Source organism: Chrysemys picta, chromosome 1 (assembly GCF_011386835.1).
Source record: "Chrysemys picta bellii isolate R12L10 chromosome 1, ASM1138683v2, whole genome shotgun sequence".
Lineage (NCBI taxonomy): Eukaryota > Metazoa > Chordata > Testudines > Emydidae > Chrysemys > Chrysemys picta.
The window spans coordinates 291645050-291660393 of NC_088791.1; the positions used below are offsets into that span (position 1 = coordinate 291645050).

General features: G+C 41.5%; 1 protein-coding gene across 3 annotated transcripts in view; it reads left to right on the forward strand.

Moving 5' to 3' along the window:
- The window catches only part of WBP4 (WW domain binding protein 4), a 34413-nt gene that overhangs the window by 3586 nt on the left and 15483 nt on the right, over positions 1 to 15344 (forward strand). For 2 of the 3 annotated variants that reach the window (XM_065581168.1, XM_005301468.5), the window contains exons 2-7: positions 6007 to 6079; positions 8363 to 8425; positions 8534 to 8657; positions 9484 to 9654; positions 10639 to 10694; positions 13052 to 13118. In XM_065581168.1, the coding sequence (XP_065437240.1) occupies positions 8549 to 8657; positions 9484 to 9654; positions 10639 to 10694; positions 13052 to 13118 (403 nt within the window). In that variant the 5' untranslated portion in view covers positions 6007 to 6079; positions 8363 to 8425; positions 8534 to 8548. Of the gene's footprint in view, positions 1 to 171; positions 228 to 6006; positions 6080 to 8362; positions 8426 to 8533; positions 8658 to 9483; positions 9655 to 10638; positions 10695 to 13051; positions 13119 to 15344 lie in introns of those variants that run through there. The other variant, XM_065581169.1, reaches the window with a different exon arrangement.

The following is a 15344-nucleotide window of genomic DNA, read 5'->3' on the forward strand; positions in this document are numbered from 1 at the left end:
TCCTGACCCCCTGGAAGTCAATGTAAATGTTCCCATTGACACAGGGCTTGATTTTTGCCCCATGTCCTTGCCTGCAGGTCCCAAGACTATGCTTCCTCTGCCATTTTGAGGAGCAGCTATTGAGTGAAGATGCTGTGAAAGCCTTCCCTGGGGTGGGCAGTTGTGACCTTTGACCTGGACCCCTGCTCACAGTACCAGGAGAACTTGTTCCCTCCTGGCTTCTAGAGGTCTGTTCAACCCTAATTTTAAAGCCCAATCCAATCCTGAGTAGATCACAGCCAGTCCAAATCTGAGCCCATCAAGTTGTTTTTATACCTGACCCAACCCGAACCTTGTAGTTGGGTGGTCCCATTGGGTCTTGACTGGATTGCAAACCTCTACTTCACTTGCTGCCCTCACTGTAGCCCATGGCTCCCTACACCCACTGTGCCAAACTCTAGGCCTGGAGCCCTGCGCCCCCTGCCCTGTCTCCAGTCCTACATTTGCTGTATCCTGTGAGAGGCTCCATCAATGCCACTGCTGGGCACAGACATGTCACACTCCACCAGGGCTCTTTCCTGCAGGACTGGGATGGCCTGTCCTAGATGTGTCCCTCCAGGGAGATTGGCCATCAGGCAGCAGCTCTGGGTAGCCCAGCACTCTGCCCACGGGGCTTCCTGTGGGCAGGCAGTGGGGAGGGATCAAGCCCACATGCCCAGTCAGCTAGGTCTGCATCATGCTGTGCCTGCCATGCCGCAGTGTGGATGTGGGCGTTCGACTCTTACCTGCAGGGCAGGTCAGTGGGGGTTACCTGCATGCTTTAAGCTTTCTGTATATGCTGGCGCTGCCGCAGCTTCCTTTTCAGGAAGACAAAGGCCCCTTCTCAGCATAGCCAGCCCGCTGTCCCACTGCTGACTCCTCCAGCCTGTTGCCGCCACCTCCACTGGGCTCTGAGGACAGAGAGCCAGATCCTTCCCTTGCTCCCTCCATCCTGGTACCGACCTAGCCCCCTGGTAGTCCACATCCACCCTGACCTGAGCTCAAGAGTATCAAGTTCTTTTTATACCCAATCCAACCTGAAGCAGATACTTACAAGTCTCTACTGCAGAGATTGGCAACCTTTGGCACGCAACCTATCAGGGAAATCTGCTGGCGGGCCGGGACACTTAGTTTATCTGCAGCTTCCGCAGGTTCGGCCGATCGCAGCTCCCACTGGCTGAGGTTCGCCGTTCCAGGCCAATGGCTGCGGGAAGCAGCGTGAACTGAGGGATTTGCTAGCTGCCGCTTCCCGCAGCCCCATTGGCCTGGAACGGCGAACCACGGCCAGGTGGGAGCTACAATCTGCCGAACCTGCGGTTGCTGCAGGTAAACAAACCGGCCCACCAGCAGATTTCCCTGATGGGCCATATGCCAAAGGTTGCCAATCCCTGCTCTACAGGCTTCCTCTCCCACACCCTCCCAATCCTGCAAACACTTAGGGCTCGTCTATGCAGAGAAATTGACCAGAATAGCTATATATATAGGAATAACTATATAGCTAATAGTTTATTCTGCAATAGCTCCCAATGTGACTGCTCTATTCCATAGATTTATAGAGTCATAGATTCATAGATTCTAGGACTGGAAAGGACCTCAAGAGGTCATCGAGTCCAGTCCCCTGCCCGCATGGCAGGACCAAATACTGTCTAGACCATCCCTGATAGACATTTATCTAACCTACTCTTAAATATCTCCAGAGATGGAGATTGCACAACCTCCCTAGGCAATTTATTCCAGTGTTTAACCACCCTGACAGTTAGGAACTTTTTCCTAATGTCCAACCTAGACCTCCCTTGCTGCAGTTTAAACCCATTGCTTCTGGTTCTATCCTTAGAGGCTAAGGTGAACAAGTTTTCTCCCTCCTCCTTATGACACCCTTCCAGAATAAAAGTGATTTCATTGCACAGTAATTACTTCACTTTGGAAGCACACTGATTATGCAATTAAAATGACTTTTTTTCTGGAATAGAGTATCCACATGGGGAGCTATTCCAGAATAACTGTTCAGTTCAATGGAACTACTCACATGCTTAAAGATAAATACATGCATACATCTTTGAAGAATTGGAGCCTTAGATTGTACAGGCATTTGGGGCAAGAAACTTGTCTTTAAACAGGATTTCAAAGCAGTAATTTGACACTCTATAAATAATTATATCCCCCACAAAATGATAAAAGAACATTCAGATTGCAAAGTCAAGTGTTGAAAAGTTAGGAAATGCTGGAATAAAGATTGTTTGTGCAACTTTAACTCGCCATTTTATGTGTGCATTATGATACAGCTTTTAATTACATGATCACAAGCTATCTTATCTACAGTCCAACCACCAAAGACCCTGAAAACAGTGCCTCACCTTCCTTGCCTCTACCCGGTCACTTACACAGAGTTCCATCTTGGCTGGGGTCACTCGGGCTTCTAGTTCCACCTCTTCGGAGGCAACGTGACAGGAAAGTAAGGAACACAGGCTTAGCAAAGGAATTTCTTAACCACAGCCACTTTAATCTTAAAAGACACAGAGAGTTACAGATCTCTGCAAAATAACAAAAGTTCTGAGACAAACCCTCCACTGGTTTGGTCTCACTCTTATCCCTTCTGTGAGTTTGAGGTTTCTCAGTGTTTCAGGCTGGGGGAAGGGGCAAAGCAGCTGCCACTCCCCTGGGGCTGCCAGCAGTGATTGGGTCCTGGCTGTCTGGAGACAGAAAAGCTGGAGGAGCAGACAGCTGGTGTGTGTTCCCCACCTTCCCAGGTGAGGTGGGGTTGGGCTTCAGCCCTGGGGTGGTGGGTGCAGGCTCCACCCATTGGGCTTTGGGCTCCATCCCCATCCCCTGGGCAAAAGGCTTTGGGCTCCATTCCCTGGCTGTGCGGTGACGGGCTCTGGCCCCGAGCTCACCCTCCCCAATTACCCCTGGCCCGTGCTGCCTCCCCCAGTGCCCCATTGCCCTGGTGCCTCTGTAACCACTTCCCCATACAGGGCTTAATTTGTCCCTTGGGCTTGCTGGGACTGAGTAAGTGTGCTGTGAAAAGTGATATTTGTATGTTTGTTCTTATCAGTTTCCACAGCAGACTACTTAGTCTTAAAAAAAGAAAAGCAACTCCCCTCCCCCACAAAAAAGGCAAAAGAAACAATAAGAAAAAAGACAAGAACATGAGAATGTGCAAAGCACCTTATTTGTGTTTTTATTCTGTTTAGATCCAGTAAGGAATAGAGACAACTGTATGTTATTTTTATTATTGAGTCTGCAAAAAACCCTACATAAATAAATTACAATGCTTTGGACATGGATATGTGCATATTTATTTGATTTTCCTGAAGTTAATTAAGTATTTTAGGAAAAATTGTCAGAGCAACCACCAGTAAGAGTTGGTGGCCACACTCTGAGGCCACCAACATTTTTTTTTGGTGAGAACCCCTGGTTTAAAGGATTTGGGACCTGGAAAACTCAGTGTGTTATCAGCCGTTTAGCAATGCGTACTTTCGTTAGGCAGTGAGAAAGCTAAGTCTGCACATGTTTGTCATGCTAGTCCATCTGTTATATCAAAAAACTGTTGGAGCTTATGCCAGAACAGATGCCTGATTTACATCTTTCTCTTACCGTATTGACCATTTCTGTTTCAAGTATTATTTTAACATAATATATCCAATTATCTTTGATATATGATAATTTTTTAATGTAGCATGTTTTAAAAAGAGAATAAACTTGCCTTCATGTAAACAACTTAACACTTGGTAAATGTGCACAGTGCTTAACAAATTTATGCCCCAATCCCACAAACCGCTAAGCATGTGCTTAACTTTATGCACCATAGGCCTGTACCAAGCATAGCTCAGGTACAGTGAAGAGGCATGATGCTGAGGGAGCTGCTCATAGTTCCCTGGTTCTGGTGCCTGGCTCACGTGTAAGTTGGGGCCAGCCTTAACTTACTCCACTGACATGAGGTTCCTTAGGCCTAGTCTACACTAGAAATTTGTACTGCTTTAACTATACCAGTATACTTACAGTGGCATGATCCCACTAGTGTGGACACAGTTATATCAGTATAAAGGTGCTCTTCACCAATATAACTGCATCTATACTAGTGCATGTATCAGTGTAGTATATCGATTAAAAAAATCACAGTAGACCAGGCTTAAGCAACCTTTTGCCAGTGGAATATTGGACACAGTGGAGCCTCACTTCACCATCGCTGGCCTGTCTCTTGCAGGACTCTAACATACCCCTTCTTGCTGTTACAGACGCTCCCCAGGTTACGCAAACCCGCACTTACAGAAAAAGTTCCACAAGTGGGGTTTTTTTGTTTTTGTTTTTTTTCTATAATTGTCTGGTATACGTCCCCGACTTACGCAAAATTCGATTTACGCAAGGTGTTCCGGAATGGAACGCTTGCATAAGTCGGGGAGCGTCTGTATTCCAAATGGGGGGAAGGGTTCTAGTGTTCCACTGCTTCCACCTCTTTAAGATGGTGGAGATTCTCCTTACATGGGGGATAGTCTCTGGTGACCATCTCAGTTTCCTTTAAGCGGCATGAAATTAGCTTGGTGACCAGGGAATCTGCCCCTTTTAGTAGTCCCCTAGTGGGACTACTCAGTGCATAAAATTGAACATGTGTATAAGTCTTCGGAGAGTTGGGGCCATAGTTTTCACAGTTAAAATCACACATGAAATGCAATAATATTAAAGTCTGCAGCATTGCACATCCACATCCTTTATGTTTGTTATACATTTAACAACATGGGTGAAATCTTGGCTCCATTGAAGACAACAGGAATTTTGTATATGACTTCAGTGAAGCCAAGATTTCAGCTGTAGGCCCCAGTCCCACCCTTAAATTTGCTAGCACAGACTCCAGTGCCTGTGCAGAGCCCCGTTGACTCCTATAGGATGTAATGGCAGAATGGAGTAATGTCCAGTAACCTACTAAATGACGCATTTATTAAGGAAAACAAGAATAGAATATACATATGGGTAATGTAGCAAAGTTAATAGTTTAGGAACCTCACCTCTTTCATTTCTTGACTTTTGGTGACTTTAGCACTTTTTTGGATTTTTATATATTTTCTTTTTTAGAAGATAGAGAGTCCCACATAATATACTACTTGAAGTTTTATTAATGTGTAGTCCTTTAACAGTGCTGTTAATACTCATTCACTTCAAAGAATACAGCCTTAAAAGTGAAACTATTCCTCTACCTCCTAAAAGTTAACCAGGGATTATCCTGGGGATTCACTTTCCATTTGTTAAAAGAATTAGAGATGGTTTAGGAACAACTTCTCAACTAAGAGAGAAGGTCCAAGAGGTGCTCTGGACCTGCTCTCTAATTGCCTATTTCAAATTTTCCAGTCTTTGGCCTAATACATTTTGGGACATAACTAGAATCTATTTCATATCTGTTCCAGAATCCTTTGCACAGTTTTGAGTTGTCCAAAAATATCTCTTTCTCTCTCCCCAAAATATTTAAATTCATTGTACTATATAGCCAAAGTACGTATTTATGTTATGTTGATAGTTTAAAAAATATCCAAGTCTACATTTTTATTGCAGATATCATGAATTGTGCATTCCCCACTGTTATGTATTCAATAAGCCTACCTACTGCAGCTGTTAATATTTGGAAGGTTATCTGACTACAGAAGCACCAAAAACATAATTTCTGTTGTAAGTGAAGGCTTTGGGTCTGTAGAAATTTTTGCAAAGCCACAGGTAACAGCTTGGGCACAATCCCTAAGTTGACAACTTCTGATCTGTTTTGTGAAACAGTCTAAGTCATTAATAAATATTGTTTTTGACCTAGAATAGCCACTCTAAACTGTCCACAAAAACTTGTGCAGAAGAAATCCTTGACAGCACAGCCAAGCACCATGGCAAGGCTGGACTTGGTTTCTGATGCTCTCTGTTTCAGAACTTTTTGCTTTGGTTATTTTGTTTCTGATTATGCATAAATCTACCTAATTTTTTTTCTAATTTGTTTGTTTGTTTGTTTATGTTTAGGGCTGATTACTGGAAATCACAGCCAAAGAAATTCTGTGGTTACTGCAAGTGCTGGATAGCAGACAACAAGCCTGTATGTTGGTCTAGTTAGTGTAATATTACTGATTCTGAAGTACTAGAATTTGAATTATATGCTTTTAAAATATTTTTTAGTATTGTTTACTGACATGTAAACTAATGTTTACCTAGTGTTTGTTTATTTTAAATATGCTTTTGTAAGCCATGTTAGCTATAAAACTAGGGGAAAAAAGACTTGCAAATTAAGACCTGGATCCTGCATTAAGAATCTCCTGTACTCCATGGACCTCAATCCAAGACTGGAGCCCTAGGGCTTGATCCTACATTCCTTATTCATGTGTAAAAGGTCTGGAGAATCAAGTTCCATTTTCTCAGGCTCCATAATTTGAATTTTGCTCCACCTTGAAGCAAGGTTGGCCATTTCCTGGGAAAAACTAGCCTGGACAAGGTACTGGTAAATACCGGTGTAAACCCAGTTTAACTGGGAAAAATAAAATTATTCTTAGAATATACTAATGAAAATTACTGAAAAATATTTACCAATATGCTAATAGTTTTGCAGTATATATAATATGTATATAATACTGAAAACTGAAATATGAGTCATGACATGTATAATTTCCTTGAGAAAATACTGAAAATGTATACAGACATTCCAAAGTTCAGTATTATATTATATATATTAGTATTACCCCTACTGCAGTTTTACTTTTTATTTGTATAACCCTAAATTAATCTCCAAATCTACTTCCTTATTGAATTTGATAATTTGAATGTGTAACTAAAATGAAGTGTGATGTGGTGTGCCTCAATGAAACAGTTTTTAAAACAGAAAAGGTCTTGAACTGGGACTAACTAGTTTTTCCTGGTGCAGTAAAAACCATGATTTTACCTAGTAAAAACCACCCAGGTAAATACCATGCACATCATTGTCTTGAAGCTTTGCCTCTGTGCAGATCTTCTAAAGTCTACAGGACCTGTTGTGGACCTTAGAATGTCAACAGAATCCACAAGAGCATAGTAGTGTTGCCTCCCTCCTGCAGTCCTTCTAAAGTTTGTGCTCTAAGCACTTAAGACCAAATTATCACTTTGAGCATGCACCATTTGCCATGTTGGTATGCCAGGCCTCCAGAAGTACTTTTGAGCCTTGTTTGTCAGCAAGTACACTAGCACCTGGATTAGGACGTGATTCCTACAACCCCAAGAGCTCCTAAACTCCCCACGGCTTTCGCACCACACCTCCCTCAGTGCTCCTGCAGGACTCCTAAGCTCTTCAGGCTTCTGTTTCCCCTATTCTATCTGGCAGCCTCTTTGGTTTAGAGGCTCTCCAATTGTCTTCCTAAATTATCCGCATCCTACTCCCAGTCCGCCTGATCTCCTAGGTTACATACCTTGATTTCTGCTCCCAATCTCAGATTTGCTTAACTACAGAGTTTTTAAAGACCTCAAGAGCTCGGTGGATCTTAATATGATCTTCATGAGTCCCATAAGTTCCTATTGATCCACTAAGGTCTATGGCAGGGGTCAGCAACCTCTGGCACGTGGCTCGCCAGGGTAAGCACCTGGGCAGTCCGGGCCAGTTTGTTTACCTGCCGTGTCGGCAGGTTCGGCCGATCGTGGCTCCCACTGGCCGCGCTTCGCCTTCCCAGGCCAATGGGTACGGCGGGAAGCCGTGGCCAGCACATCCCTCGGCCCGCGCCACTTCCTGCAGCCCCCATTGGCCTGGGACGGTGAACCGCGGCCAGTGGGAGCCGCAATCGGCCGAACCTGCTGCATCGGCAGGTAAACAAACTGGCCCGGCCCACCAGGGTGCTTACCCTGGCAAGCCGCGTGCCAGAGGTTGCCGACCCCTGGTCTATGGTAAGTCTTATAGACTTGGAAGGTAAAGGGGAGTGGAAATTGAGATATGAATCCTGGGGGCATAGAAGGGAGCTAGAGAACCGTGGGCCATGCAAAACTCCCAAACCAAACAGGGGTCCCTGCTCTTTAATTTGTTTAATATATTTTTTTTAATTAAAACCCCATACAAACCATCTGATGTCACTGAGACCCAGTCAATATAAAACTTCACCATGCCATTTTTCAGAATATAACTGCACTTCCATTCTTTCTACTGCTGGATTTCTTTTATGTTTAAACTTTACTTTGTATTTCCTAAGTTTCTAATGGTTGGATTTTTTCATAACAATTTTTACCTACGTTGGGTACATTCAGTCTTAACTCCAGCTTAACTAAGTTTTTCTTCTTGTCTGTGTATATATTTGTAGTTTACCAAAGGAAATTAATTTCCTGCAAATTATTTTTTATTGTATTTTAATTTACTTTTTTTCTCTTTAAGAGCATTGAATTTCATGAAAGGGGAAAGAACCATAAGGAAAATGTGGCAAAGAAAATTAGTGAGGTAAATTGAATTTTTCCTTTTTTCTCTAAACATTTAATTTTTTATCTCTTTTATTTATGACTTTGGTCTATTTCTTCTCCCCTCCCCCTCCTTTTTTTTAAATTGTAGATTAAAAAGAAAAGTATGGAAAAGGCAAAAGAAGAAGAAAAAATGTCAAAGGAATTCGCAGCAATGGAGGAAGCTGCACTGAAAGCATATCAAGAGGATCTGAAAAGGCTTGGAGTTAAGTCAGGTAGTTCCTGTAGCTGCCAGAAAAGGCTTAAAGGCAGCAATAGAGATAATATTGAACAGGATTTTCTTTTGTATTAGTTTTGCAGAAACTCCAGAATTGTGTTTACATTGGCAAAAATGGGACATATAATTTGCCACAGTGTTAGCAATAGTGGAAGCTGTGAAGTTGTGTAAGCAGGGTTTTTACCGTCATGTCTTCTAACCCTCAGGACACTTCAGGTGGTAGAAAAAGTGCCTAAGCACTACTACTGTACAGTTTCTATTATTACAGTTACTGGTGGAGCTGCACCAGTCATTAATTATGGTGGAGCTGCACCAGTCCCAATTTTCCCAATGGAGACAAGTGCATAGCTAATAGTTGAGTTTGCATCCATCACTTAACTGAGTCCTTTTTTCTTCTTTTAATCTCCTCCCACTTTAAAGTTGAGCAGGTGCTTTTGTTCTGTTACCATGAGAGTAAACCACCATTTTTTTAATTAGTCCTGTTAGTTTGAACCCTCCATGGAGACTGTCTCCTCCATAACTCTTCTGGTTTCTAGCTTCTGTTGACTCCATGCTCAATAGCCCTGAGGTAATCCTTGAATTTAGATTTTTCAGCTTGTTTCTCCTGGTGATTCTCAGACTGATTCATAATAGTATAGTGTTATACTAGAAAAGCTTTTGATATCTCGGCTCTCTGTGAGCTGAGGGGTGAAAACATTATCTACTATCATGAAAGAAGAAACTACTTTGGACTAAGTTGATATTTGCTGTTGCCTGTATGAGGAATGCCCAATAAGTAAATTCTGATTATAACTCTGAAAAATATGGGTGTTATTTTCTTTAAGATTCTATAGGTCCCAGTTCAACACAAAGTAAACAGGAGGAAAAGAAAGAAAAGAAGGAAAAGAAAAAAAAGAGAAAAGACACCTCAGAAGTGCCATCAGATGAAACAAAGGAATGGGTGCAAGGACTTTCCCCTGAGGGTTACATGTATTACTACAATACTGTAACTGGAGGTAAATAATGGCAAGGAACAAATATTGATCTAATCATTCCCTCTGAACAAAGGAGGGCGCCATACACTTTGTTAGCCTTCCACTATCTGTGTTGGTAGGTTGATTATTAGTGTGTGGACAATTATATATTATAAATTCATGACTTTTATAATTATGTGAGAGTGCCCAGAGCTTAACATTTTTATTAATCAGTAAATAACAGGAGAACTCATGGACGTTCCTAGAAGTTCTTGACACCCTACAAATATTATATTTAAATGCACAGAAGGGCAATCCCCTCTCCACCCCCACCCAAAAAAGGGCAATCAGAATCCACTTTATCAGGGCTCAGGTATAAAATGGGTAATTATTTGAGTACCAATAGTATCTCAAGGTAAATGAGATAATGAGATTAGACTATGATTACTGGGTTTCTTGTTTACCTGCACAGGATTAAACTGGTCACCTTATTTGGGGTCAGGAACACAGTGTGTTGATAGGGCCTTAATGAATGTGTTTGCTGTGGAGCACTGAAGGGGTCCTATATTATGATTAGATGGGTAATCTACACACGGTTTCTCTTAGGCACTGACATTGGTGTAATTCTCAGTCCTTCCTAACTTCCAAACCGTAAAAGTCTTCTGTTTCTCAGTCTCTCCTGGCTGATTGTCCTATAAGAAGATATTTTAAATGTACTATAACTATATATCAATTATAATGCAGTAGAAATTTACAAGTCATAGTAGGACAGATTGTCATATCCTTACTCCACATTTAGTCTCAGTTACTTCAGTGGGACTACTCTTGGGTTACTGTTCAGTGGAGTAAGGGGATCACAATCTGACCCAGTGTGATTTCTTTTTAGATGAGTAATACATATATTAGTCATGCATGGGTGAGCATACACAACTGCAATATGTTCTAGTCAACTATTTGTCATAATGGTTGATAGTAAAAATTGAAATGGTTTTATAAATGATAAATTAAATATGTTTCTGTTTAAAGAATCACAGTGGGAGAAACCTGAAGGATTTCGAGACAACTCTCGAAACTCACAAATGGTAATCAAATGTTATTTGTACTACTTCTTTGTTCTTATGGCTTTATTTACAAAACTTTTTGCTGCCTAATTGACTTATCTCTCATTCATGTATTATTCATAATATTGAATTCAACAACCTACATTTTGTGGATCTTAGAAAAATATATTGTAGCTTGAATACATAGAGCTGTGAAACCTACAGTTAAGGTTAAAACTCAGCTTTCATTACCAACTCCTGTTTTCAGTCACAGATAACTTTTTTTAAAATATTCTTTTGGAGTCAAACTTTTGATGCTGTGTTTCAGCCAAAAAAGCTGAATCTTTCTGTAAAAAATCAAGCAAATCCTGTTCTGCCTTTTGCAAATTAGTCAACACAGGAAAAAAATTATATGTTCACATTTTAAAATAATTCATAAGATTCTTTTGCTTGGAAATGGCTAATGTTTTAAACTTTTTACATGTGGCTAGTTCTCCTTTAGGAAACATTATTTGTACGGTATACATGCAGTGTGTGTGTGTGTGTGTGTGTGTGTGTGTGTACACGCACCCAAAAACTATGTTAAAAGAATGTTAATGTTGCAAAGTCAAGCACTCAAAAGTTAAGAAATGTCAGAATTAAGTTTGCCTGAGCAATTCCACCTATAAGCAATTAAAAATTTGGCTTGTTTCTTTTATGCAGATTAAATAACTTCTATTCGTTTGTTGAAACATTAATTGCAGTAAATCCTATGCAACTATGTAGTGCAGTATTTGTGGAACTCCATAGTGCTGCATATATGTGTTTCTTCCAGCTATATAGTTGCACAGTTGTGTTTTTAATTCTGCTCCCTGATTTTAGAGCAGAGAAGTTAAGCATATGCTTAACGTTAAGCATATGCTTAACTTCTCTGCTGGATCATGCCCAGAATGCATCGCATAGCTTTAATAGATCATGCTATAATAGAAAGGACCAAGTTACGCCACAGGCTATTTTTTGTTGTCTGCTTTCTAGTTATGCACAGCAATTTTTCTTTTGTTTCCTCTTATGTAAACTAATGCACTGTAAAACCACAAGAATAAAACCTTGAGGAAACGTGTTCATAAGGGGCTGTTTTTCTTCTCTGAATCAACTGATTTCATTTCACCAGCATATATACGAAGATTTCTATATAGCAGGGGTTGGCAACCTTCGGCACTTGGCCCATCAGGGTAGTCCGCTGGCGGGCCGCGAGACATTTTGTTTACGTTAACCGTCTGCAGTCACGGTCCCCCTCGTGGCCCGCCAGCGGATTACCCTGATGGGCCATGTGCCGAAGGTTGCCAACTCCTGCTATACATAGTATGTGCAAAAATGTTACAAAGCAAATCTTAATTTTTGATTTTCTTGACTTTTTAAGAAAATGCAGTCTAGCATTGCATGAAGTTAAGACTGTTGTGTATGTGATTAATTATAATCCCACATATATTAATGTAAAAATAACATTGTGGGCTAGATCAGTGTGCAGCTTAAGGGAAATTTCAAAGGTTCATGTCCAGTATGCACTTCTTAAACAGTCATGACTTTGTTATTAATGTTGTGTGAAAATTAATATATTTTCCAAATAAGGAAATGCCTTAGTCCTCAGTGAGGACTATGTTCATGTCAAGTTTCAGTCTTCAGCCATTGTTGCTAAGCCCTGTGTTGGAAGGAAGGAAGACAAGTGTTGGCTTATTTTTGTTTTCAGTTTGGAGTAGGGTTTGTTCAAGTTGTTTTTCTCCAACCCTCACAAAACTTTAAATCTGCTAGATGAATTTTTCTCAGACTTTGAGAACTTTTCTGTTAACTTTAGGTCAGAAACCAACTATGGAAAATGTCAACTCAAGCAGTAAAAACAACGAGGAGTCCTTGTGGCACCTTAGAGACTAACAAATAAATTTTAGTCTCTAAGGTGCCACAAGGACTCCTCATTGTTTTTGCTGATACAGACTAACACAACTACCCCTCTGAGACTCAAGCAGTGAATGTTTTGGAAAGCCACAAGCATGTGAAAATAATAATGGGTTAAGTTGTAATTTCAACTGTTTGGCAACCTTAACTACAGTGATTGCTACTGAGCATCCTATTTTTAAAAACTAACTATTTGTATATATGTGTGAAATATGTGTACCTGTAGAGTGTCTTTGTGCATGTTTGCACATGTATTACTTTAAGTTATAAGGTCCCTATCTAACTCCCAGCAGAGTCAATGGGGAATTTTTCCAGAAACTTTAATATGAGTTGGAGCAGGCCCTAAAAACATCATAATGATCATGACTGGAAAGTACTGGAGGGCTGAATATCTTTATAGTTTGTCAGCAATTATTTGGTTAGTCATTAAAATTTATTCCACTAATTTACTTTCTGTGTGTTTTCATTAGACAGGAGTATGGGTGGAAGGAGTCAGTGAAGATGGTCAGACCTACTATTATAATACAGAGACAGGAGGTAAGCAACATAGATTTCACAATTGAGCTCTGTCTTGAAAGAGATGGTTTGGTTTTGTTTTTTGTTTTTAATAAAACTTTCTTAGAACTATTTCAAACTTTTGAATCTTTTGAAAATGTAGTAATGGCTAAATTATGCCTGTTGCTTAATTCAGCGTTTCCCTCAGCTGAGAATCATCTGATGCTTTATGCTTTGTTAAACCACTCCTAGTTTTGTTGGCCTACAGGCAAATCCTTGATGGCATGCAAACATAATAATTTCATATATGTCTACACATTCAGTTTGTAACTGTGAAGTATGGGTAGTCCATATACATAATTTTATTTAAAAAAATCTTTGTTTGGAAACCAAAGAGGGACAGGCTCTTGTTTTGTTTTGTTTTGTTTTGTTTTTGCTGTAACTTTAGTGCTACAATTGTTGTTGTTGTTGTTATTATTATTATTTATGTTATAGTAGTGCCTAGGAGTCCCAGTCATGGACCAGTACCTCATTGTGCTAGATGCTGTACAAAAAACAGTCCCTGCCCCAAAGAGCTTACAATCTAAGTATAGGACTAGAGACAACAGATGGATACAGACAAACCGATGGATACACTGAGACAATATTGGTCAACATGATAGGCTCTTGTCTCAGGATGCCAGCAACCTAGTTGTTGTCAAATTTTTTGCAGGCTTCCTGGTAAAAGAGTTTGAAGGGGGATTTAGTTTTGTGGATGTTTGCGGGGAGATTCTCCCAAGCATGAGTGGCAGCATGGGAGAAAGCATGCGGGTGCTTGTTTTGAAAATGTAACAAGTGGGCAATGGAGGCTGGCATCTTGGACCGATCAGAGGAAGGAGTCAGTCGTTAGATACTGAATGAGAAATGATAGGAAGGGCGGGGATAGGTCGTGAAGGGCCTTCTGAATAGATATCAGTGAGGCAAGATTGCGTTTGTCAAGGCCAGAAAAGATAATGATGGAGTAATTGATGAGACACAAGATCATGAGAGCCAGGCCGAGAGTGTTAGCTGTGTGGAAGGATAGGAAAGACCATATTTTAGAGATGTTATGTAGAAAGAATCTGCAAGACTTAGATGTAGCACTCATGTGAGGACCTAGAGAGAGGTCTCAGTTGAAGATGATGCCTAGGTTATGGGCCCAAGTGACAGGTGGGATGGTGATGTTGTCCACAGTGATTGAGAAAGGAGTCGGAGGAAAGGCTTGCAGGTGAAGATTGAGCTCTGTTTTAGCTATGTTGAGCTTGGGCTAACCCTCGACGAGGAGATGTCAGAGAGACTGTCTGAGGTGTTAGCTGGACAAAAGGGACAGATCTGGAGTAGAGAGGAGGATCTGTGAATCATCCACACAGAGATGGTACTGAACTTGTGTGTGTGGATGAGATTACCTAGAGATAAGGTATAGCTAGAGAAGAGAAGGGAACTAAAGACAGAGCCTTGTGGAACTCCCACAGACAGTTGGAGGGCAGATGAGGAGGATCCTCCAAAGAACATACTAAAAGAATTATTGGGGAGGTAGGAGGAAAACCAGGAGAGAACAGAGTCACGGAAGCCAAGGGAGAACAAGGTTTCAAGAAGATGATCATGGTAAACTGTGTTAAAGATGGCTGACAGGTCAAGGAGGATGAGGATGGAGTATGGTTCTGAGATTTGGCTAGGAAGAGGCCAGAGCAAAAGGTCAAAGAATGGAAGCCAGATTGGCAAGGATCTAGGATGGAATTGGAGAAGAGGAGCTTGAGACAGCGATTGCAGATAGCATGTTCAATGAGTAGGGCTCTACCAAATTCACAGCCATGAGAAACGCATCACAGACTGTGAAATCTGGTCTCTCCCGTGAAATCTGATCTTTTGTGTGCTTTTACCCTATACTATACAGATTTCAGGGAGGAGACCAACGTTTCTCAAATTGGGGGTCCTGACCCAAAGGAGAGTTGCAGGGGCGTCGTGGGATTGCCACCTTTACTTCTACGCTGCCTTCAGCATTGGGTGGCCGGAGAGCGGCAGCTGTTGGCAGGATTCCCAGCTATGAAGGCATCGCCCTGCCAGCAGCAGCGCAGAAGTAAGGGTGGCAATACCATACCATGCCATCCTTACTTCTGCGCAGCTGCTGGAAGCGACTCTGCCTTCAGAGCTGGGCTCCTGGTCAGCAGCCACCACTCTCCATTGGCTAGTTTTGAAGGTATCGCCGCCACCTGCAGCAGAAGGAAGGGTAGCAGTACCGCAACTCCCCCT